Below are 27,707 nucleotides of genomic sequence, written 5' to 3' on the forward strand. Positions count from 1 at the left end.
TTTATTATTCTTGGTTTTCTTATATTATTATTCAGTATTGCTGTATAAATTTTTACTATCTAGGTATCACCCAATATTCTGTACATAGTATATATATATATATATATATATATATATATATATATATATATGTATATATTATTATGATAAACTATTGATTTTAGTCTAACAAAATGAATGCGATAATTCATCGAATAGATCCTCTTCAATATGCCGACCTTCGTGATGAGGTAAAATAATTACTAATATTATAAAACAACTAATGTAAATTATTCATTTAGAATTAAATAATAACATCATTTTATGCAGATTTACCAATTTACATCGCAAATAATACATCATCCACTTAAGTTTACTGGACTAGGCCTCTTCTATTTTGGCACTGGCTTTCTGCGAAAGGTTTTGTTTTTATGTAAATCATTTTATTTTTATGCACTAAATTATAAGATATCCATCACCAACTTTTATTATTTTTATTCATAACATTACTATTATTATTTTATAGTATAAAGTACAAATCATTATACAAAGAAGTAGTATATAATATTGTTTTTGTTTATTTTTTATTAAATTTTTTTCTATATTAATTCCTATATTAAAACTTAACCAAACACAATTTTTCTTCTAGTTCTTTATGACAATCGTGACATATGTTATTATTATAGTCCAAATGACTAAAATATCCAAGGATTCTATAATCTATTAAGAAGAGGTAATCAACGTACGATGATTCCGAAGGAATATAATATGATTCAATACACAAAACAAATTATATTTTTCTTTTCTGTCAATACTTTGCAAATAATACATTAATTACATTATAATGTTACTATTAATACATTAATACTGTTAATACTATTAATGTTATTAATACATATAATTGTAATTTATTAATTGTTTATTCCGTTCTTGAAGACGGATTATTTAGAAGATGGATTGATTATTTTACTGTATAAGTACTCTAAAAGAAATATATATTGTTGTTATAAAGATCTACTGTTGTTAAAATTAACGCAATTGGAATTCATAAATAAACCATCTAAACTTTCAATATTGTTAATCATAGTGATCCAACGCTATTACTTTACTTATAATTAATCAAAATTCAAGATACATCATTACCCCCATTTTTAACATAACTCTGTATATTATAAAATTATCCTTGATACTTAAATAATGTATCAAGGATAATTTCAAAACTAATTTAAATAGGTTTTAAACATTAAGTAAAAAATAGGTAATTAAATTTTAAAAAGATTACAATTAATTAAACAGATATTTGATACGTGTTTTACATTAACTGAAAACTAACTAAAATTGCATTAACTGAATTTGTAAAATTTACTTGAATCACATTAGTTTATAGTTAAAGGTCATTTAAAATTAAATAAAATATTCTCTTCAAATTTTTGAAATCTATAAGAAAAAAAAAGAATTTTAAAGAAATATTCAAATATTACATAAAATATTACATATAATCTTTTTTATACATTTAAACCTCAATTATTTCAGAAACTTGATGATGAGTATTAATTTGCATCAGTTTCATTTGTTGTTGTTTTTAGCATCCAGAATATTAAAAAATACTTTGTTTAATTTATAAAAAGTATCTATTTTAAAATAATTAAAAAAAAATATTTTGCTATAAACTATAAACTATAATATTATTACACTAAGATACACCAAGATACACCTTGACAAAAAATAACATTCTTTTTTATACATTTAATATTTTTTTTTAATACTTTTTTAACATTTTTATTGGTCAATTTTCATTTATTACGATATAAATATAATACATATAGGAAATATACAAAATGCAATTTGAAAGTAAGTGCAAACACTTGTGTATAGATCGATTATCTCAACTATCTTTTAATGATTTAATGAACTTTTACGGCGATATAATCAAATGTCATTTTATTTATTTTAGTGGTGAACATGACTTGCACAATGTAAATTTCTTTACTAAGAAATTCTAACAGTTTGCACGTGAAATTGCAAGAATCGTCACCATGGTCGATACTGTAGAAAAAGTTCTTAATCCTGTTCTTTTAACGACTTTTTTTTTAGGTTTCGGAATTCTTAGATATCCCTCAAACATATCAAGATATCGCTTGAGCATTTTCTATATATTAACTGTATGGAGTGTTTATGCTTACGCATTATATTATATAACGTCTTCCATAAAAAATGTATTCAATAGTCCATTAGTTTTCTTTATAATGATAGTAAATTTATTTGTGGCTATGATATCAATAATTATCGCCATTTGCGAACACAAGGTATATATTTTATTGATAAATATTATCACTTTAACATAGTGTAATATCTAAAAAATGTGTCATATTTAACATAATTAATTTATGTTAATTAATTTTAAATTTATTATTATTTATTTGAAAGTGTAATAAATTTCATATTATTTAAATTACATTTTGTATGTATATACATTAATTCCTATTTGCAGAATATAAAGTTTGTAATTAGATCATAAACCTTGTTCTAATTTTTATTGCATTAGTGTGTGCACACAATTTTGTGCGTGCGTGCGTGCGTGTGTGTGGGATTTAATACATGTATTATTACATATCTATAAATCTTATTTATATTGATTTAAGAAATAATCTCATAGTCTTATTCTTACTACATTATTCTTACTACTATGTTATTTTTAGAAACATCGACAGTGTATGAAAAAACTCAGCCTTGTAGATGATACATTGGAAAAACTTGGGACAGCAAAAGAATATCATAGAATGCAAAATTTGACAAGACAGATCTTAATTATGTGGTTTTTAATAACCTGCATATCATCGATTTTCGATTCTTTCCTATGCATGACAGTGCATGATGATATAAAAGCCATACTTATCCCTTACATTCTGAATTATTCTGTATACGCTAACACACTTACAGATATAAAGTTTGTACTTCTTCTACGGTTCGTAAAATTTATTATATTATTATAATATCATTTTATAGTGAATGTTATCAAAACTTATAAGATAATTTAGTTTAATAAATTTTTAATATTTTTTAATCAGTACATTAAACTATACAAAATAGATTATTTTATTTTAATATGATATTGTTAACATTATATTGTGTATATAAACATATATACAATAAACAACCATTTATCTACTACGACATATTAAATTATTTAAACCGTATTATATGTAAAAATTCAAAAATATTATATAGTATATGTATAATACGTTGTAATATCATGTATAATATTTTGTAAGAAACTTTAAGAGAAAAAAAATAGAAAAAAAGATTTTTGTATAGGTATAAAAATTTAATTACATTGTTCTAGATATTTTTTATATTGCAGATATATTGGTATTAGACTGGACAATATAAATGATCATATTCAACAATTATCAGAAACGGAAAATTTAAAATGCAAAAATCTAAAAACTGCTAAAAATCGTAAACATGTTTTATGGATCGCAATGTAAGTTACAAATTTTCTACATAATACAAAAACAAATATACTTTTATTTGTTTTATGAAATAATAAACTTTCTAATAGAGTTCATCGTGTTAATCTGATTAACTTACAATACAAATACGATGCACATAATACAGGGTAAAAACACGTAATAAAGAAAACTTGATTTTAAGATTGCTAAAAATAAAGATTTTTTTTTTTAATATATAAAACAAATGTCAAATTATGACAAAATTACTATTATATAATAATTATCATCAAAGGAAACTCATAAGTGTTCACGTTGAACTCGATATCTTCGGACATGTAAATTAATATTTACTTAAATTTTATTTTTTGACATGTAAACATGTAAATTGTATAATTTAGTTTTTTTGACGTAATTATGACGTAAAAGATTCCAGTTAATTTTAATAATTGGACTTACTACTTAGACTTCAAGCATTATGAAAATTGATTAATTCATATTTAGCTTGATTCTACTTACTTAAAATTGTAGTGAAGATGGTTTAAACATAGGACCAAAACACCTATATACATATATAGAGCACACGCGCGCGCGCGCGTGTGTAAATGTGTGTATTATATACGTGCCTTTACCCTCTGGATATATTCTAGAAGAAAGTAACAAATTAATAAATATATATGTAATAATTATATTTATTTGACATAATATGTTTCTAGACATCTTCATTTAGAAATATGCCGAATAGCTCGCAATGTAAATGGCTTTTTCGAAATTCAAATGACTCTGCAGATGATGTCCTATTTCATGATTTTAATTGGAATGTTTTATTTACAATACTACACAATGTTCAACAAAGAAGTATATAATGATGATACAGAATTAAAATTACTGCTTTCTAGTGACATGTGGTTAATTGTATTTTTAATTAAACTCATATTACTGAATCATATGTGCGATAGCGTTAGCATTAAGGTAAATACTTTTGGGAAAAATTTCAGGGAATTGGGAAAAATTATTTTTACAAACACAACGTTACATATTTAATGACGGAAAATCTTCAATTCTTCTAAAATAATTAATAATTACTAATAATCGTAAAACAAATATTAATAGAAAATGATAAATATCCCTTCAATCATAAAATTTTTTAAATTATAATTTTTTTGTTATATAAAAATGCGAATAACTTATTATTGAAATTACATATAATAATTATATGTAAAATAATTAATAATTTCAGGCACAAAAGACCATAAGCATTATTCATAAATTGACAAATCTTATTTATTTTGCCGAAATACGCGAAGAGGTAAGCTAAATATATCTTATACAATCAATTTCTATTATAATAATTTTTATTTAAGTATATTTATATTATTATTCATATATTATATGTATAATGTAGATTTTCCAGTTTGTTTTGCAAATATCACTACGGCCGTTGAAGTTTAGCGGATTGGGTCTATTTTATTTTGGATACGACTTTATTCGTAAGGTTAATTTTTAATATCATTCATATCTTTCTGTAATAACTTAACTTACTTGGTTAAAAAATTTTAACTACAATAATGGTTCTGTTTTATATTATTCTTCAGTTCTTCGTCTGGATCGTCACTACTATTATTTTCTTGACGCAAATAAATTTTACTCCTATATGGATCGATACTCGTAATAAAGACAATGTAACATATTACAATAAGTAATAAGAAACATAAAGAATTGTAAAATATCTTTTTAAAACATTTATTTTATATCTATTCACTTTTATTAATTTTACCATATTTTTTTAAAGTTATACATATACAAGACGTGTTAAAAAATAAAGATAACCATTAGTAGAACGCATTCTACAGATATTTTTTAATGTCATGTTGATGTATTCTATTCTTTACATCGCAAATTTTAGCTGTATATATTTATTACGTTTCTTTTTTAACTGCACTGTTTTGGTTGTTCAACAATTTTATGATGTCTAAGTTTCTAAAACATGCAACAAAGTATCAAACTTAACAAAATATGTTCCCCAAAATGATCAAAATGATGTGTGTAGCTTATGGAGATACTTGTCAAATTTACGAATGATTTAATCAGTTTAAAAGCAATCACGAGTAAACAAACATGACCAAATTTCTGATTGTCCCCCTCCATCCCTCCCCATAGACAAGAATTATCAAAATTTGCACACATTATTTTAATTATCTTGAATTATTTTTTGCTAAAATTGTGTATATTTGTCATATAATATTAATAAGAATTTTAATATAAAGTTATACAAATATTTGAATAAGAATGTATGATAAGGTTGAATGCCCGGAAATTAAAACCATTTCGTTCTTATTGACACTAATGTTAGAAGATATAGATCGATTGTCGTTGAGTATGTTTATAGAGAAATTAAATAGTGTTTAGTGCTAATGCATTCATTAATAAATTATTATGTCGCCTTGCTAAGATAGGAGTGTAATATGTCGTTTCAATAAAGTTTAACAGACATACGTTGTCAGTTTGTAGTAAGAACTATAATAATGATGAACACAGTTACTACCATGGAACAAGCTATACATCCTTTAGTCTTGACCTTTAATATTCTCGGTTTAGGTGTTCACATTCCAGAAAAACTTTATATAAGTATTTTCTATAATGTGACATTGTGGAGTGCTTACAGTTACCTTTTATATTATATAATAATTACATTTGAATTAGAAATGTTGTTTCTAGCAACTTTTACGGCAATTAATAATGTGATTAGTTTTCTAATCAGTATTATATCCATGATTATGAATTTATATCAACATAAGGTATATGTGTAATACATATTTGTGCAATACAATATTTGGATTTATAAAAGTCGGTTAAGTTGTCATAATTCTTTATAAAACACAATATTTAAATAATTTTACATAAATGCGATTACATTAAACAGATTGTATGTTTGTGTAATATTGTTCAGAGATTCCAGATGTTCAAGAAAAGACTTGCTGCTGTAGACGATACATTGGAAGAATTAGGCACTTGTAAAATATATCAAAAATTGCATATATTTATAAAAAGGGTATTAATTGGATGGCTAGTGTGTACCCAAATAATGAATATAAATGATATGATGTGGTGGTTACGTACACAGGATCACTGGTATTCAATTATACCTTACATTGTGAACCACTATATACATGTCAATATGCTTGTAGCTTTATTATTTATAACTTTTTTATGGTTTGTATTTTTATGTATATAATCTTATATGTGTTTCATATTTTATTATATATATACATATATATAAAATAAGTATATATATATAAAATATAATATTTTTAAAGAATATAATATTTCTCTATAAAAGCAATTTATTGATAGATGTAATTAACATAATTTAAAATAATGTTCAGTATGGTCTTTTTATAAATTTAAATTAATTATTTTTATATAAAAACTAGATAGACATAATAAATTTATGTATGCTCTTTTAAAATTATATGTAGCTTATTTTCTATAAATTTTAAAATTAAACAGGTTTTTTCTTTACAGGTATATTGGTACCAGATTTGACAAATTAAATGAACACATAAGAAATTTATTGTTGGGAAAGGAACACAATGTAAGATACACATGGAGGAAAGCAGTATGGACCAGTAATCAATACATTATGTGTATTAACAATTATAAGCATGTTTTGTGGACAACAATGTAAATTATTATACAAATATACTTAGATAGATTATTGATTTTTAGCTAGTTCGGTAGCATTGTATAAAAGTGCTGCATTTAAAATATATTTAGCAAAAATTTGAAATTAACTTATTAAATAACATGACCTATATATATACATATACATATATAATACATAGGGAGTAAAACTTTTTTAATAGTCAATTTTTTATACACATTATCAATTTATGTGTTTTAACAGGCATCTTCATTTGGAATTATGTCAACTCGTTCGTGAATTAAATGCTATGTTTGAAATACAGATGACTATGGAGATGGTAGCTCATTTGATATTTCTGACAAGATTATTTCGTTTCTTTATCGTACATATAACAATGGACGTTTTTATATTATCGCTAGCAGATTGGATTGATGTTTATTTATGGGTGTTTTTATATATAGCTAAGCTTTTCTGCTTAAATTATATTTGCGAAAGTGTTAGCGCTAAGGTAAATACATATGTAATTTATAATACTTATATAAGATATTTCAGTAATAGATCACCAAACTTTAAAAGCATATTTTACTCACTGTTAAAATAAAAAAAATTATAATATAAATATTGTGCTTAATTCTTTTCAAATTATAAACACTTCATTTATAACAGATATTTATAACAGATTTTGATTAAAAGCATTTCATAAAAAAAAATTTTATTAAAACTAATTTTGTCTTATCTATGCAAGCTTTGCATTGATAAATATTTTACTGTTGAAGATATTTTTGAAAACATTTTGTCACACAAAATAATAATATAATTTCGAAGTATTTCTATATACAACCATAGGAATATAAAACGATTAGAATTTTAAAACCTGTCTTTTTATAAGTAAAAATCGCAAGAACATGCAAAACATCCCATTTGCTTCGGCGATCGATATATCTATTGCTAAGAAATTTTTCTACAAAATTTATAGCTTAAAAAAAATGTATATTGTATATTGTATTACTCAGTAGCGTATTATAGCGTAAATAACAATTTTAATATAAAATTTCCGACTTTTATTAATTATTATAAAAGATAATTCTTTCTTTTTTCATGTTTTCGATATATTTGCATTATCTTATTATTATATATAAAATTGACATTAAAAAACGGGTTTTTTTTATTATTATCATTATTTATCATATTTTATAGTTCATACATGTGTATATGTAATTATAAATTTTCGGATCAATTTATATCTTTTTTTTATCCTTAGAATAGAATATGTTTTTAGAGTTCGGCAACCTATTTTTTAAAAACTTTATACATATATATGTATACATATATTTATATATACATATTTATTTACTTATTTATAGCAAATTATTAATTTTAGTCTAATGAAATGAATACAATAATTCAACGATTGACAGATTTCCTTCAATATGCCGACGTTCGTGACGAGGTAAAATAAGTTTCAGTAATTAGAGAAAATTAAAGTAAATCAGTTTAAATGTAAAGATTATTTTGTACAGATTTATCAATTTACGTTGCAAATAAGACGTCATCCATTGAAATTATCTGGACTGGGTCTCTTCTATTTTGGCAATGGTTTTCTTCGAAAAGTTTGTTAAACTTACACTTTATTAAATCTATCTGTTTTCATAACTTACATTAAATTATAAAACATAAATATTATAAATTTTACAAATATTATTATTTAAATAAAATTTGATTACCGTTTTACGTAATAAAAGAATAAATCAAACGTTAAAAAGTGTATACAAAATATTATTTTTATTTATGTTTTGTAAAAACTATGTATTACTCTAAAATTTAATCAACAAAATTTTTTTCAGTTTGTCATGTCAGTTTTGACATTTGTGATTATCATAATTCAAACACCTGGCGCATTTAAAGTATTTACATACATGGGATTTTAAGAATCTGTTCAACTTGATATTCCTCGAAGGTATGATATATTACAATATGATAAATTATATGGAAGCTGTTGTTTGCAAAAATGTATATTCTCATTATATTTATATTTCATCAACATTGTCTAAATTGAAATTTTATGATATCAATGCCCAAATGTCTCATGTTTTATTATGTAACGACTTCAAGATATGTATTTCTTTAACAACGGTAACATGAAAATAGAATCAAAACTTTGTTGAAATTAAAAAATTATATACACAGATAAAAATCATGGTAAATTATTTACTTCTTTATGCTCCACCTTAAAAATTTTGGTATTAAATAATCCAAATTTTAATAAATTTATATTCTAGTAATAATTTATAGTTTATATAAAAAATTATACAATATTGGACATATTACTTTGATCATTTCGGAGAATATTTTTTGTTAACTTTGATTTACGCTTTCTACTCTAAGAAGTCAAACATCGCAAATAAAACAATTAAAACAACATGTTAATAAACAAATGTTATAAACAAAGTATTAAACCATTATAAAGTTTAAAAGAAATAAATGAATTTATATATATAGAAAAAAGTATACTAATACGATATATAAGTTAATATTATCAAATAAAAAATCAAATATATTTGCAATATACAATATGTACGTAAATTATGAATATCGATTGAATTATTCACCGCATGCAATAATGATTCATCTCTTTTGAAAATGGATCGATCAATTTTAATATAAGTAAGTGGTGAATGAAGTATATTGCATTTACGAAGATCTGCTATTATTAAATTTTAATACAATCGTAATACTCTAAATGAACTTAACAGACAGTATGTACAGACAGTTAGTATGAACTTTCTATAGTGAATAGTCATGATGATTACTATCCAATAAGTATTGCATTTTTTTAAAATTATATGTTACATTATTGATTTAGACTTTTATCCAAAAACGCAGTCAAAAATTAGATAAAATATAAATGGACGTCTTTTGTATTGTTTGATGATTTGATTTTTTTACCCTCTTTATTATATAATAACTCTTATTACAATCAGAGTACTTTACGAACACAATCTTTGTATATACTCAGGAAATTAACATGCTTACGTCGATTATATCTGCATTATAAGTCATTATCATCGAAACGTATATTTGTATAATTCAGTGTATTTATCTAGAGTATCCCCCATAGATTTAAAAACACTGTTTTTAAAGTTGCAAAAAGAATTCATCTTACAACAAGACAATGTCTCAAAACATACATTACACCTTTCCAAAAATTATTTGCAATTATCAAAAATTTTACAAAATAAAGAATAACCCGCTCTATCCCTATATTATAATCCAAATAGAATTATTACGTGCTGAATTAAATAGGAAGAGAAATGATTATAGCCAAGATCATAACCCAATTTAATTATTAAGAATTCAATCAGAGAGGCAAATCACAAGTAAACTACAGAAGTTCTCCAGCAAGGACGAAAACGTATCCAAACTGAATTCTTGCAAAACTAAATTCTTGATCCGTCGTAGAATACACAAAGCAGTGATTAAGGCAAAAGACAGTTACTTCTCAGAAACATAAAAATTGATGAAAGTTCTTTCTTCTAAGAAATCATTCGAGAATGTATATAGAGTAAATACTTATTATGAAACACTTTTTATATTTCCGTGAATAGTAAATTTTAACTTCAAATTTGTACGCGTTTTTTATAGTTAGTATATTTAAATTTTAACACTAAAATGTAATAACGGTTTACAGGAATACTAGAGATTTCGAGATTTACGACAATAAATTTTGTAAAACAAAATCTTTTTATTCTTTTATAGATTTGAAAATTCTTTTCTAGAATTAAAGTATGCGCATTACTATCAGTTTAGATTATGGAGTTTAGCTTATTCGAAAACAAACAATTCAATTTAAAACTAAAAATTACTCTTCCTAATCAAAGACATATAAAAACTGATCAGATTTTGATATTCATTTTTAAGACAATAACATTTATTTAAAAAAATAGCGTTTATTAAATAATTGAATGTCTTTTATTAAGCACATGTCTTATTAGGCATCCTTACCCTATATGTAGCAATAAATGTAGCAAATTAAATGAACCTAAATAATGAACATTTTAATCATAGATTCACCAGTTTACTTTGCAAATAATGTATCTGTTTGCGGGAGTTTGATTTGCGCGGCTAAAGTATGGGAGTCGAGACTAGGGAATAGGTATCGAGACTAGGTAGTAGGAGTCGAAGTAGATATAACGGGAGAAAATGTAATAGCAGAAAAAAGGGGTAAGTGTACAATAAAAAAAATTTCACTGTGAGCATTGGAACATTGATTACCCAACGGTATCATTAATTAAAATTTACTAGAATAGATTTCTTCTACTTTGGGGCAATTCAATTTTTCAAAAAGTTAAATGCATTTTTAATCTTTTTTTTATTATTTGATGTTAAATCGTATTTATAATAGGGGTTTTAAAAACAATCAAATCATTGTTAATATTCCTTTCTTTACAAATTATTTATAACTTATATTTCAACATTTTACTCTTTTGAATATAATTTTTACACAATATAAACTACTTAATATTTTTTATTTTAGTTTTGCGTTTTGTTGTAACTTTTGTAATTATTTAAAGACAAATAAATATACCTTAACAATTTGTAAGTATAAGATAATTTTTCCTCAAGGAAATAGCAAAGTTGATATCTTGTTAAACCGAATATCTGACTTGTGAATTAATCAAAATTATTTTTCACAATTGTTTAAATAACACTCTTAAACTAATGTACGAATAATAATTAAACAGTATTATAAAACTTTATGAAAAAATCCGGCAAATACGCACACATAATTAGTGTTATATATGGGTATATACCTGTACATAAATTAAAAATTAAAAAATTAATCGCCTGGTATCTTCTATGCTTCATAATTTTTAACAAATAAAAATTATAAATATTCATAATAATATTAATAAATTACATTTTGTAATTACTTATAATAAATAAGTTTTCAATTTTTCTTATTTGTAGGTAATCCATATCATTGATCACAGAAGCTTATTAGTTCATAAATTAATTCTTCAAACAAAACATATATTGTTACTTAATTTTTGTATGTCATAAAATTTTAATAAAAATTTCAATAGAATATTAAATACTTTAATTTAGAAAAAAGACTATGTTTATATCGATAGTTGTTAGTGTAAGATAATTCAAATGGATGTCGTCTGGTATATTTACAAAAAAAAAAAAATAATATACAACGCTAATGTACTGACCTATATTATACTGTTGGCTTAATAAACTAGCTGTGTCGGCTGAATTAAATCCAATAAGCATACAATGTCAGTTTTCAATAAGAACTACGATAGTGATGACTGTGGTGACTACCATAGAACAGGCTATGCGTCCATTACTTTTGACATCTAACATTCTTGGTTTAGGGGTTTACACTCCGGAGAAACCTTATTTAAGTGTTCTCTATAATGTGATATTGTGGACCGCTTACAGTTATCTTTATTATTATATAATGATCACATTTCACATCAGAGTAGAAAAATGGTTTCTAGCAACCTCTACTGTAATCAACAATGCGATTAACTTTCTCATTAGCATTACATCCATGCTTATGAGTTTATATCATCATAAGGTACATGTGCATACATATTCAATGTACAGTTTAATTAATGAAAACTGGTTAAGCTATTAAAATTGTTTATATTAAAAACATAACTATCTGTATAAGAATAAGTTTTACATAAATACAATTACATTAAACAAATTATATTCCTGCCAAAAATTATCCAGAGATTCCGAATGTTTATAAAAAGACTTGCTGCTGTAGATGATACGTTGGAAGAGTTAGGTACTTTTAAAATGTATCAAAAATTACACGTATGTATAAAAAGAGTATTAATGGTATGGTTAATGTGTTGCCAAATGTTGAATACAAGTGATATGATGTGGTGGTTTCGGTTCACAAAGAATCGTTGGTGCATGATTGTACCTTATTTTGCAAACGTTTTCCAACATGTCAACATGTTTGTGGATTTCATATTTATAACTTACTTATGGTTTGTATATTATTTTTTAAATCTTTATCTAAACTATAATTTAATGTTTTAATTAATATCTATTTCAGAAATAGAGTTGCTTTATTGTATAGAAAATATTTTTTAGAGAATTTAATATTTCTGAAATAAAAGTAATTTAATTCAACAATAGAGCTATAATCCACACACACACACACACACACACACACACACACACACAATTCTGAAATTAAAATGTCGTGTAATAGGTATAATAATAAATATAAATTAATTATTCTCGTTTAAAAATAAGATACAAAATAAAATAACAAGATCATATATATATATATAGTATATATATAAGTAAAGAACTGTGTGTCGCTTTAGTTCTGTAACTGTAACTTAATTTTTTAGTAACTAGTAATTACATTAATAATTATTTTTATAATTATTTTATATATTTTAATTGTGTGTTGCGTCATCACGTTAGTCTGCGCCATAAACTCAGTTAAAATAATTTCTGTATCAACAATATGTGTTTCTTATATATTTTATTGAAGCTTTCAGAATAAAAAACTCTCACTAACTAATAAGCTTCAATAAACAGCGTCTCTATAAAAATATGTTCCATCATAATAAATAATTTGCAAATAAAATGGTTTAGTAAATTAGAAATATAAGATTCTAACTATTTGTAATAATAATGCATAAATATAGCAAAAAATTAACAAGAACTGAAAAGTAATAATTCGTTACTTTTGGGTAGCAGTAACTGTAACGAGTAACTTTTTAGTATCAGTAACTAGTAACAGTAACTACTTTTTAAGATACAAAAATTTTAACTTCAATTAGTTATTTCAACAAAGTAACTTTTCCACACAATTATAACTTATTTTCTGTAAATTGGTATGAGTTTTTCTTTGCAGGTACATTGGTACCAGATTTGACAAAATAAATAAACACATGAGATGTTTATTGTTGAGAGAAGAACAAAATGTAAGGTATAAAAATAGAAAAACAGTATGGATCACTCATCGACATATTATATGTATTAACAATTACAAACACGTGTTGTGGATTGCAATGTAAATTGTAACACAAATGTATTTAAATTGATTACTGATTTTGTAGTATAGCATTATATATATAAAAGTGCTGTAATTAGAAATTTAAGATTTCTTAAATAATAAAAACAGATTAAAAAAAAGAAAGTCATCAAATCGGCACACAATTTTAAACTATACTTCTTAAAAGTTAAAAATAAAAAACAAACATTGACTTTGTTTCGCCAATGGATGATTAACTATAACTTTCGGTTATTAAATGACGACCAAACTGGCAATATGTATGAAATTCCTTTATTGCAACGTTTCAGCCATGGGTTTTGGCCCTTATCAAGCAAAATCTGTAATATTTTAGATTTTTCTTGGTAAGGGTCAAAACCCATGGCCGAAACGTTGCAATAAAGGAATTTCATACAAATTGCCAGTTTGGTCGTCATTTAATAACTAAAAATAAAAACATAAAGTGTCAGCAATATTATAATAAATGTAAATTAAATAGTGTCTTCTATATTAGATGGTCATCTGATGGATATCTTTAGATAGCAGTTTTTATAATACTATTTCATATTTTGTAATAATTAATGTTTCTACAACATAACAAAAAATAAACATCTAAGAAATTAGGCCTCAAAACTAGCGTTGTTGGCTGCTTTTTTCTTTTTTTTTTAACATGAGTATTTGTACAAAATATTTATAAATTAATGTATATGATTTTTAAAAGCCTTTTACTTTGATGTAAAACGTCGATTTTTTGTTGATTACTTATATATTTTAAGCTGTTTCGCAAAATAAAACATGTAGCGCAACTATTATAAAGATTAGATTAGATTAGATTTGTTTTTGATGGATTTTATATAGAAAAGCATATTAAGAAATGTATAGAAATGTAAGGATAATGCATATAAAGAAATGTAAGAACTATAAATTTTTATTTCTTTCACGATCTAAATAGATCATATTTTTATCAATATTAATACAATGCAATGTTAGTTCTCAAGAAATAAAAAAGTGCCGCTTTTGGAGACTCTTTCCTAATCTGTTTATTAAAAAAATTCTTTTTTTATTGTTATTTTTAATGCTCTTATTAATAATTTATATGTTTCAATAGGCATCTCCATTTAGAATTGTGTCAACTTGCTCGCGAATTAAACACAATGTTTGATACACAGATGACTATGGAAATAGTAGCCTATTTAGTATTTCTAATAAGACTGTTTCGATATACTTTCATACATGTAACGAATGACAGATTTGTATCACCGCTAATAGAGTTGCTACATGTTTATTTATTTGTATTCCTTTATGCGGCTAGAATTTTTTGCTTAAATTACATTTGCGAAAATGTTAGTTCTAAGGTAAATTTCTATGTAATTTATTTTAAATATGTACATATATATATACATATAAGCATGTATTTATTTATTTATTTATAGCATGTTATTAATTTTAGTCTAATGAAATGAATACAATAATTAATCGATTAACAAATTTTCTTCGACATGTTGAGATTCGTAATGAGGTAAATAGATAATAAATTTTAATAATAAAAGGTAACAAAATAAATATTTTAAATTTAAATAACATAACTTTGTGCAGATTTACCAGTTTACATTACAAATAAAGCATCATCCATTGAAATTGTCTGGATTAGGTTTCTTCTACTTTGGCAATGACTTTCTTCGAAAAGTTTGTTTCTATAAACACTTTTTAAATTTTTCTATTTTAATATCTTGCACTAAAAGACATACGTTTCACAAGATTTTATTATTACCGTTCACATATAATTTTTTATTATTTTACTACGTAATGAAAATAACAAATCTGCAAAATCAAGGGTAGAATATCAGCTTTAATATGTTTGTCAAAATGTAGTCTGCATTAAAATTTAATAAATTCTTCCAGATTATTATAACAATTGTGACATTTGTGATTATCATAATTCAAATGCCTGGCGCACCTCACTATGGATTTTAAGAATGTGCATATGATCAAATTGATCCCGATGCAGGATTACAGAAAAACTATATTGTTTACAAATCAAAAACATTCTTCTATTCTGTCAATATCATGTAAACAATATACAATAAATTGCAATGTTATGATAACTTAAGACGTACTATTTCTTTAGCAATGATAACATAAAAAGTGAATTAAAACTTTATTGATATTTCTCTTTAAAATTATTTTTACTTCTCTTCATCTGAATCACCAAAGCTATTACTTTCACGTAAACAAATTTTACTTTTAGAAGTATGGAAACTCAAAATAAAGATAATATATGTGCTATGACAAGTAATAAAAAATAAGTACGAAAATGTGAAACAATTCATATTTTTTCTAACTTTTTATTTAATCCTAATTTATTTTATTTATTACCGTAAATTTTCTTTAATTATATAAAATATATTAATTGCTAAAGTTTCTGATAGTAAGTAAATAATAATTTAATTTTTATTATTTTTGTGTTAGGATACGCATAATTATATTCTACAATAAAAAATTTATTAATTTATGTCATTTATATATTGTACATATTTATATTAAAGTAAATTTCTGTAATATTTATAAAATATATCTCAATTTATTAATCCAATAATTAATTTTTGTATAACAATTTTTTTAATAATTACAATAACATATATGTTATTTGTTATTAAGATCCTTCTTGAGTATAATTTTATAAAAGATTTTAACTATCACTCGTTGTTTCTTAAAAAGTTATAAACAAAACAAATTTGAAAATTATATTATTTAAATTTAATATTTACTTTACATGTGATGGGGAATTAAAAATTTACGTCAAATATTATTTTTAAAATACTGAAAAGAAAACGCGTGGCCGAGATGCAGAAAGACAACAGAACCCCTCCTTCTACATGCCGCTCAAAAGATTATAACATACTTCAACTCCTCACGTCTGACAATATGGAAACAATATGGTGGGCCACGTCTATATTTTTAATTAAAAAATAATTAATTACATATCTCGACATACATACCTCTGTGGACAATTTTCGGCGTCTTGTGGAGTCATAAGCATGGGGCGATGTGAATGGATCTCGCATTGTGTGGAAAGTCAAAAACCCCTGCAGAACAGAAATTAGACTTTTCTTCATATACGTATTAAATACGGAATGAAATGGGCGGGAGGGAAGAAGTCGCTTCGCGTGGAAAACACAGGATCTATGCATAATTGTTTTGTTTCATATGGGTTTTCAACTTTCTACTTGAAGCGAAGTCTATCCTATCTCTCCATCTCTTACGACCCAAAACCAGATTTAATTATTTTGTTCAACATAAGTTTACGATTCTACTCTACATATATTTCATTCTAAAATATACTTTTATTTCTATTTATAAACTATTCTTCCTGTTTATGTAAATTATTTTTGTTAATATTTTTTAACAAACAACGAGCAAATAAAACCTTTAACATATTGTTCACAATCATGAACTTAAATCATTAATCTTGACATATCAAGATCAAAGTCAATGATTCGACATCATAATTAAGGCCAATTCCTCCATCGGAATATTTACCCTAGTTTCTTTTTGTTACAGTTCCGATATCGCATAATTAAAATTGTTTGTATAATATTTTTATTAATAAATTTTTAATAAACAATGGACGACAACTAAAATTTTTCTAAGGTTTTTCAGGAAGAGTTAATAAAAACTATGTTATTATTATTACCACTAATAGTGTTAGATGACACAAATCGATTAAGATAAAGCACTAATGTATTAATCTATGAATTATTCTGTCATTTTAACGAATAGCTATTTCGACTGAATAAAGATCAACATGCTGTCAGTTTGCAATAGAAACTACAATAATAATGAGTATAGTGACTACAATAGAACAAGCTATACGTCCATTATTTCTGACTTCTAATATTCTCGGTCTAGGTGTTTATACACCGGAAAAACTTTATTTAAGTATTTTTTATAATGTGACATTGTGGACCACTTGCAGTTATTTTTTCTATCATGTAGTAATTATATTTCAACTAGAATACTGGTATCTAGTAATTACTACTGTAATCAACAATGGAATTAACTATCTCGTTACTATTATATCCATGGTTATAAGTTTATGTCAACACAAGGTACATGTGTACACATATACGTTGCGCGAATTAATTTATAAAATTCAAATAATTTATTATAATACCTTCTAACAAAAATATAATTATCCGAATAATGTTTGCACAAATACAATTGCATTAAACAAACTGTATTTTTGTCGAATATCCAGAAATTGCAAATGTTCATAAAAAGACTTGCTGCAGTGGACGATACATTGGAAGACTTAGGTACTCCTAAAATATATCAAAAATTACATGTATGTATAAAAAGAATATTAATCGGATGGTTAGTATATAGTCTAATAATCAATATAAGTGATATAATGTGGTGGTTTCGTACAACAAATAATTTTTGGTGCATAATTATACCTTATGTTACGAATTGTTTTCCACATGCCAACTTGTTTGTGGATTTAATGTTTGCTACTTATCTATGGTTTGTATATTATTTAAGATACTTACATGTATTGCACAACATTTAAATCAATATATATTTAAAAAAATTTGTTAATGTGTGCAGCACATAATAATTTTTAGAGAATTTCATACTTTTTTTATCAAAATAATTTAGAAAAAGATTACCGATACTTACATACATACCGCTTTGTTTTCAAATAATATTTTTTAAATAAATGTTAAAAATATAACTTTGAAAACAAATTAAAAAATATCAAATAACAGTTTTTATAATAATGTTTCATATTTTCTAATAATTAATGCTTCCGCAACATAATTAAAATTTATGTCTGAGAACTTAGATCCTAAAACTAATATAATAATTTGCACTTTCTTTTTCTTTTCTTTTAACATGAGTCAAAATATTTGTACTAAATATTTACAAGTTAATGTTTAAAAATTTCTAGAAGAATTTTACTTCAATGTAAAGTGTTTTTTATGGATTATACGAAAACTTTAAGGCTTATGCTGTTCCGCAGTGTAGTACGATTATATACAATTTTCTATTTAAAAAACTTAAATGTAAAATCTATGAGTTTGTATTTCCTTAAGTATGTAACTCTTATTTAATATTGCAGAGCAGTAATCTGAAATTTAATTGGCTAATAATTAATATTTATTTTAAGTATTAAAATAACTGCTGTTAGTACCCTTAATGCTCAAAATAATTACTAGTAATAATTACTAGTCAATTTAATACTGCCCAGTATTATATTTTTATAAAAAAAAATAGATCATGTTTTTGTCAATACATTAAAAAATAGATGCAGCAACAAGAATTTTTGTATGTAGCAAAATTTCGGTATACAACAATATTTAACTATTGCATATAAATTGTTCCTGTTGCAACTAACTGCAACTAATATTTTTCGTGTATTAATATAGTGCAATATTCAGTTTCCAAAAAATAAGAGAATTGCAATAAAAGGCCTATGCTAGTAGCAAACTTGTTCTAACGATAAATGTTTCAGATAGTCAAATCTGTTGAGAGCATGCAAAGTGTCTGCTATCAATTGTTGTCAGCAAAAAGACTACAAATTGCACATATAGAATCTGTAAATATCAAAAATATGGCAATCATGTTAAATATTGATAATTATGTCATGATAACCAATTGACAGCAGTAATCGAGTAAAATTTACGATTTTCTGCTCGATTTTTGCTATCAATCTGCTATCAAATTTTGTGAGCAGATCCTGCAAGTAAACTGAAATTGCTGAAATAACAGATGTCAATTTGCTATCAAGTTTCGAGAAAATCCATTACTAATCTGCTAACATTGCGTGCGCATTTTGCTTGTTTCAGTACTCCATTTATAATAATTTTAAAACTATATAGTTGGTGTTTAATATAGCATTTTGACAAATGTTAATAAATCATTTTTGTTTAAAATTGAGATAACAAGATTATATAAGTTTTTAAAGTTCTATCTCTAGCTTATTCTTCTTTCCAGGTACATTGGCACCAGGTTTGACAAATTAAATAAACACATGAGAAGTTTATCGTTGAGAGAAGAATGCAATATAAGATATACACAAAGAAAAGCAGTATGGACCACTCGTCGATACATCATGTGTATTAACAATTATAAGCATATTTGGTGGACCACAATGTAAATTGTTGCACAAATGTATTTAAATAGATTACTAATTTTAGTCTTATCTAACAACGTCTATTAAGCTGGTACAGCCACTTTAGCACAATCGAATTAAACTTACAGAAAAATTTAGAGCTCTTTAACTTGTTACTCAAGTACCGATTTTTTTGCTCCAGCCAGGAGAAAATAGTGACTGTGCTAACTCAAAATTAAAGTTAGCATAGTCATAAAAAAAAATTTAACATGAAAGTTTTGCATTTAGAATTTGACATAAAATTTATTTTTTTACATAAAAATAGATATAAATCTATATTCATTAGATTTAATAAATTTAAAAATAATGTTTTTCATAAGTTTTTAAGTTCTTATTACCAGTTTTTATTTTTCAATAGGCACCTCTATTTAGAATTGTGTAAACTTGCTCGCGAATTAAATGCAATGTATGAAACGCAAATGACTATAGAAATGTTGGCTTGTTTGATATATTTAACAAGAATATTTCATTTCATTTTTATACGTATAACAGATAACTTAATGTTATCGCTAATAGAATGGATCAATATTTATTTATGGTTATCTGTATATGTAATTAAACTTTTTTGCTTAAATTACATTTGCGAGAGTATTAGTGCTAAGGTAAATTCCCACAAAATTTATTATATACACATACACACTCGCGCGTATGTACACACACACATACACACAAAATTAATTTTTTTATTTACTTATTTACACTTATTGGAAATAATTTATTTTAGAGTAACGAAATGAAAACAATAATTCAACGATTAACAAATTCTCTTCGATATACTGATATTCGTGACGAGGTAAAATAAATTTCAATAATTAAAAAAAGCTAAAGTAAATTGTTCAAATATAACGTTATTTAGATGTATCTAAATCATTTTGTGCAGATTTACCAGTTTACATTATATATAATACATCATCCATTGAAGTTTTCTGGATTAGGTCTCTTCTATTTTGGCTATAGCTTCCTTCGAAATGTACGTATCCATATAGAGTAACGGTCAAACTTGATCGAGATAATGTAGAATCATTAGTACACATTGTTGACAAGATTTTGTATATATTTCTTTTATACATTTGGAAATCCTTTTCCACAATTAAGGTATATGTTTTAATATCAGTTTGTAAATCGGACTTTATATCAAGAACGAAAAAACTTCTTGTTCTACTTATCATCTTTTCACGCGTACATACGCCTAAAATTTTATACAATTTCGTCTCAATTAGGCATCAAAGTCTAACTTTAAGACCTCCACATTATTTGTTCCTGTCATCTACTTGTCTAGAATTTCAAATTTTGTGAGTATAAATTGCAAATCTTTTACATTAAGCAAATATTGTTATGACGTGATTCATATATGATTCATTCATGACTAACAATAAGTATAAAAATACAGTAAATTATAAAATTTTTCTTGTTTTTCTGGATTTCAACAAATTCCACAATCTGGTAGTAATGCATATACTTTCATTCTGGAGAAGAATTTTAATTTCTAAAAACAATAACACGTAATCATTTTTTTACAAAAATTATTTCGTTTTATTGGTAAAACAGACCTGCCTTTAGCATCTCCTTAAATATAGCTACTAAATATTTTTAAATCTTACATTAAATTATAAAATATATGTTATCAAATTTTATTACCTATTTAATTAAAATATTGATAAATCAATATACAAAAAACCGAGCTAAAATATTATTTTTGTTTATGCATTGTCGAAACTATATCTATATTAAAATTTAATCAATTTTAATTCTTTCAGTCCGTCATGGCAATTTTAACTTTTGTGATTATTACAATGCAAATACCTCGCACATCTGAAGTATTTACTTACGTAGGGTTTTAGAAATATAACTAAATTGATTTTCCGAACAGATACAATAATATGAAGCACATATTTGATGTTGATGTTGTAAATCAACCAACTGCTAAATTAAAATTGTTATTTACATTACTTACATTTTATCGATATTTTGCAGCGAATATTGTGTAAATTGCAATGTTATAATATTATTAATGCACAAATTTCTCAAGTTTTCTGAAGTGTGCCTACATGGCATTTATGCATTATGTCTTCAACAATGGCAAATAAAAATGTATAAAATAAAACTTTATTAATAAAATTAAATAATAACATACATTAAAATAATTTTAATTCTCAGGACTATTTAAAGTCTTATTTTAAAGTCTTATTGTGAATTTTTAGCGAATTTTCGCGTTCTGTTTTATATATTCAATAATATATTCACTAATATAATTATTAAATCTATTCAACTAATATATTTAAATATAGCACAAAGAATAAACAAACTTAGTATTTCTTATGTGTATATATTTTCCAATTTATTTAAACTACGCATTATTATTTTTGGACTTTAAATGCGGTCACTTAAAGTGAGACAAGATTAGTAATACCATAATATTAAATTTATTATCAATTTAACTAACGATAAGATAACTCTTACCATTTAAAAATATTAAAGAATTTTTGCGAAAAATATTACCTCAGCCAACATACTAAATATAATTTTATAAAGGTTTAATATACTTTTTGCAAAAAGATAAAAAAAAATTATATTTCTTCCGTTAAGATGATTCATAGAATATAAAGATTAATATGTTCAGAGTGATATTTGTTACTTTATTGAACCTACAGAATGTGTAACCTTGCGCTCGTCATAATAAATAGCTATTGCGGCCATATTTTTTGCGACTATCTTCAACACTACTCAACGCTATACATTAATTTCTTTATTAGAAAGGGCCAGTCGCCACATGTCAATGGCTAACATATGTATAATGAATGAATGCTGGCAATTAAATAAAAAAATTAAATATAATATTCTAGTACTTTAGTAATCAAAACACCATATTTTTCCACTCTTCTTGCTATTATCACATTGTCATAAAAATTTTATATTATGATTAAAACGTAACACTATTACTTATGTCATTTTTACTGTACTCGTTTTTACTATACATACATATACATACATATATATATATATATATATAAATTGTATAGTTTATTACATTATTTATTTCCTATTTTATATGTGTTGTGCACAAGTACGATATTGTGGCGTAATAAAAGTTATACGAAATAGAACAATCGACAAAATGAGTTAACAACACCAGTTCAATTTCCGTAGAATAAAAAATTCAATGCTGAGTCATATTTTCTGTCCATCAAATAGAATCTATTATTTTAATAAACTTAAGTGCGAATACAAAGATATAATAAAGAACATAGTGTGTGAAAATCCACTATCATTACAAGTCCGCGTCGTATGACTAACGAGCAAATTTAAAATTGTTAAAAGTAAATAGTTACATAGTTTGTGATATTTATAATTATGGTGGACACACTTGAACAAACGTTGCATCCTTTCTTCTTTACGTGCTTTATTGTGGGTTTAGGCTTTTATTCCAGAAATAGCTCAAATATTCGATGGATCAAACACTTAAATATTTTATATTCTTTAATGATCTGGTTCGCTTATGCATATCTTTTTCTTAACCTGATAATTTATTTTAAAGAGCAAATATTTTACAATTCGGTCGTTCTGAAAATTGTTGAAATAACAAATTTTTTACTTGCAATTACGTTCACGATTATAAGTTTCTATTATCAAAAGGTATTTCTCTAATATAATCTGTATAAAATTCAAATCCTTTAACACCCTTTAAATCTCTTATTTCTTTCTGTAGTTATTTGTTGTAAAAACATAGTAGTTTCAAATCTGTTTTTAAATGTTGTTTTAGAGATTCGCGATAAGTATAAAAAAGCTTGCTGCTGTGGATGATACTTTGGAGAAGTTGGGTACCCCCAAGATGTATAAAAAGCTACATATGAAGACAAAACTAATAATAATTTGTTGGATTTTGTACAGTTTTATAGCAAATATTTTAGACGAAATATTGTGGTTGAGCAAGTTTGAAGAAATTACTCTTTATAATATATATATAACTTATATAATGAATCATTGTATTCATCTCAATGAGTTTATAGATATGTTATTTATCTTCTTCTTATGGTTTGTATAATATAATATCATATAGTAATGACAGAACAGTGCATATGTGCAACAAAAGTTAGCTCACACACATACTTATTTTATAATATATTCAAATATTCTTATATTTTTAAATTCAATTAAAACTGCAGTTTTCTCTCTCTCTCTCTCTCTCTCTCCCTCTCTCCCTTTCTTTTTCTCTTTCTTTATTTCTCTTTCTTTCTCATAATTAATAAAATACGTCAATCGTTAAATTGTTAGTTTTCTCTGTTTTTAGTAAATTTTTTAAAAATCTATTTCAAAAATTGATATTATTAAAGCATATAAAAATATTACATAATTTTTTTATATAAAGAAATCTATTATAATTTATATTTATTCAACAATATGTGATTTTCATATATAAATAAGAAATTCTAACATTATATCTTTTAAGTTTCTAAAAGATAATTTATATAGGTATATTGGCACCAGATTTGATAAAGTAAATGAATATATGCAATGGTTATTAGTGTTAAAAAATCATGAAATAATATGTGCATGGAAGAAGAAATCTGTAATCGTTCTTCATCAACGCATGACTTTACATACTGATTACAAGCAAACATTATGGACCTCAATGTAAATTTATATACACATATTTGATTAAATTATCAACTCGATGTTATTTGTAATAATAAAATTTAATAAACAGATATAAATATTTAATAATTATAAAAATAATAAATAATAATTATATTAATTTTGAAATCTCTGATTTGTCAGTACTTAATGTTTAATGTAATTTCTCTAAAAAAAATTCTTTTGGCAGGCATCTTCATTTAGAATTATGTCGACTTTCTCGAGAGTTAAACTTAATGTTTGCAATAAAAATAACTTTTGAAAGTGCATGTTATCTTTCACATATAACATCAATGCTCTATTATGTTTATTGTATAACAGTACAGAAACAAGAAAAAATGTATTTCTCTGATAATGGGTTTAGTACAATCATATGGCTTTCTATATTATTGATAAGAATCTACGTTGTAAACTATATCTGCGAGAATGTTATGCAGAAGGTAAGGTAAAATTCTCTATAAAGTTTAAATTTAGTATTCAGGTATATATCTTACAATAATAAGTTTTGACTTTCAGGCAAACAAAATTGATAAATTATTTCCTCAACTAACAAATATCCATCAATATGCAGTTGTTTGGAAAGAGGTAAAAATATTTTCTGCAGAAGCAGTAAAAAAATGTATGATTAAAACTACATACTTTTCATGCACAGATTTATCAGCAATTCACTTTGCAAAGAATACATCATCCGTTGAAGTTCACAGGAATGGGTCTTTTTAATTTTGGTTACGAACTTCTTCGACAGGTTAAAATCTTTTGCATTCATTATTTTTATACAAACTTGATAATTTAATGTCATGCTTATCCCAGAAATGCAATTGCTATCCAATAGCACTCTGTGTTATATCACATTTATATTGTGATTCGCAGGATTAATCGCATATGTATTTAAAAATTTAGAAAATTGCTTTTAAAAATATCAAAACTGTTGTAACATCACTCTCTTCAAGTACCGTGCATCCGATTTCATACTTATTTTTATTAAAACAGTTGCATTAAAACAAAATGCAATTTTTGTTCAAGAAGAAAATAAAATTAAACTGAATAAAAAAATTAACTAAACAAAAATTTTTTTTTCCCAGTTTTGCAGTACAGTTGTAATGTACGTAATCATCATGGTGCAGTTCAACATATCTATCTGGCAAGTTGAAGATTAGTTATTGTATACATACAACAAATTATACTTAATATACATATCTCTAAGATAAAATATGGTAACAATATGAGTTAAAGTATATAATATTTTTTTTGAATTATCAGTAATTTAGTATTTGTTTGTGGAATGTGCATTACACACACACTCACACACACACACACACACACACACACACACACACACACACACACACAATATGTATATTTATATACATATAAATAATATAAAATTCATAATATAAATTAAACACTATATGTATATATAAAATACATTAAAATTGTTGTAACATCTTTTTCATCACGTGTCGTGCATTTGATTTCAAACTTATTTTGCATAAAAACAAATGCATTTTTTTCTTATAAAAATAAAATTATGTTTATTCAAAAAAATAATTAATATTTTTTCCAGTTTTGCAGTGCAATTGTAATGTACATGATCATGGTGTAGTTCAAAATATCTATTTAAAATAATTGATAGTTATCACATAAGAGAAAAGCAAATCGTTATACTTTATATGTTTTTAGAACAAATATGACAATGCGATATAAAGAATATGATATTGTCTTGGAAATATTACACCAGCAATTCCGCAATTGTTTTTTGAATGTTGAATATATTATTCAAGATAATTAATATTTGTTATTTTCTATAGTAAAAAACAAAACAAAATATATTTTCTTTCATATTTCTAAATTTATCCGTTATACGTTACAATTTGTAATGTCTTTTAGAATTTTTATTTTATATTTTTTTTAACATACAAATTAATTGTTACAAGTGAGTTATTTCACTTATTGTTGATATCTTAAAATTTCTTAAAGGCCGTTACGCCGTGTTGCATGCCATATTTATTGTTACTTGTGCGTCGATGTGTGATCCTTTGAGTAGCTTAGATTCTCGCAAATTGACAGGTTAGCCAAAATTAGGTTCATAAAAGCGACAAGACGTCGATAAATTTTGCAAGAATTACAATATGCATATCGCAAGATGACACGTACGCAAGTGCTAATATAAACAAACATGCTGAAAAAGTCGTCCTGGAATGTTCTTCACTACGATTCACGTCATCTATATTAGAAGACAAGAACTGTACAATAATGTTAAATCCTAAAATCGGTGACTTTATCCACAAAAAAGTGACACAAAAGGAACTACTTTCAACGCACAAAAAAATTAATAATATTAAATGTCAATAAAAAGATTTGTTATATTTTTTAATCATATATATTGTACTTTTGATCTATTTTATATAGTATCGTTACAATATAATATTACTATTATATTCAATAAGAGATTGTGCAATTAATACTTTTTACAAATTATGTGAAAAATTGAATATTATTATATTATTCATATAATTTATTTACATAATATTAAATGTATATACGATTTCGTGATTTAATAAGAGCTATATGTTAAATAAAATAATTAATAAAATAAATTAATAATATCGATTAAATAATCCATAATATAAAAAACGCAATGCTAAGTCATGTCTTCATAAAATAGAATTCGTTATTTTAATAAGCGTAAGTGCTAAGCTCATACATATAAACACGTAATGAGTATATATATTTTCTACAGATCTACTGTCACATAAGACAACACAATCGCGATGTGTCTAGTTTATGAATGTC

The 27,707-nt window shown here is 24.6% G+C and overlaps 5 protein-coding genes across 7 annotated transcripts in view; 4 read left to right on the plus strand and 1 right to left on the minus strand.

Annotated features, from left to right (window-relative positions):
- The window catches only part of LOC118644945, a 356,119-nt gene that overhangs the window by 76,086 nt on the left and 252,326 nt on the right, over window positions 1–27,707 (minus strand). The window contains exon 5 of one of the 2 annotated variants that reach the window (XM_036284921.1): window positions 17,107–17,193. In XM_036284921.1, the coding sequence (XP_036140814.1) occupies window positions 17,107–17,193 (87 nt within the window). Of the gene's footprint in view, window positions 1–16,837; window positions 17,194–27,707 lie in introns of those variants that run through there. The other variant, XM_036284920.1, reaches the window with a different exon arrangement.
- Window positions 1,797–3,697, plus strand: LOC114255497. Its single transcript, XM_028194422.2, has 3 exons — window positions 1,797–2,285; window positions 2,679–2,944; window positions 3,341–3,697. Exons 1-3 carry the CDS (start codon window positions 2,016–2,018, stop codon window positions 3,465–3,467), a joined length of 663 nt encoding a protein of 220 aa, XP_028050223.1. The 5' UTR covers window positions 1,797–2,015; the 3' UTR covers window positions 3,468–3,697.
- LOC105832090 lies at window positions 5,648–12,265 on the plus strand. Its single transcript, XM_036284912.1, has 7 exons — window positions 5,648–6,226; window positions 6,388–6,641; window positions 6,954–7,112; window positions 7,336–7,582; window positions 8,456–8,524; window positions 8,595–8,684; window positions 8,919–12,265. The coding sequence occupies exons 1-7, from the start codon at window positions 5,954–5,956 to the stop codon at window positions 9,000–9,002; spliced, it is 1,176 nt and encodes a 391-aa protein (XP_036140805.1). The 5' UTR covers window positions 5,648–5,953; the 3' UTR covers window positions 9,003–12,265.
- LOC105832092 lies at window positions 17,205–23,102 on the plus strand. Its single transcript, XM_012672728.3, has 7 exons — window positions 17,205–18,216; window positions 18,366–18,631; window positions 20,105–20,263; window positions 20,641–20,884; window positions 21,007–21,075; window positions 21,163–21,252; window positions 22,040–23,102. The coding sequence occupies exons 1-7, from the start codon at window positions 17,947–17,949 to the stop codon at window positions 22,121–22,123; spliced, it is 1,182 nt and encodes a 393-aa protein (XP_012528182.2). The 5' UTR covers window positions 17,205–17,946; the 3' UTR covers window positions 22,124–23,102.
- Window positions 23,557–27,326, plus strand: LOC105832091 (putative gustatory receptor 28b). Of its 2 annotated transcripts, XM_012672727.3 has the most exons (6): window positions 23,557–23,915; window positions 24,043–24,914; window positions 25,105–25,354; window positions 25,431–25,499; window positions 25,567–25,659; window positions 25,997–27,326. In XM_012672727.3, exons 2-6 carry the CDS (start codon window positions 24,790–24,792, stop codon window positions 26,069–26,071), a joined length of 612 nt encoding a protein of 203 aa, XP_012528181.2. In that variant the 5' UTR covers window positions 23,557–23,915; window positions 24,043–24,789; the 3' UTR covers window positions 26,072–27,326. The 2 variants fall into 2 exon arrangements, with proteins under 2 accessions (XP_012528181.2, XP_036140811.1); XM_036284918.1 differs by having other exon boundaries at window positions 23,557–24,914.

Source organism: Monomorium pharaonis, chromosome 3, assembly GCF_013373865.1.
Source record: "Monomorium pharaonis isolate MP-MQ-018 chromosome 3, ASM1337386v2, whole genome shotgun sequence".
Taxonomy (NCBI): domain Eukaryota; kingdom Metazoa; phylum Arthropoda; class Insecta; order Hymenoptera; family Formicidae; genus Monomorium; species Monomorium pharaonis.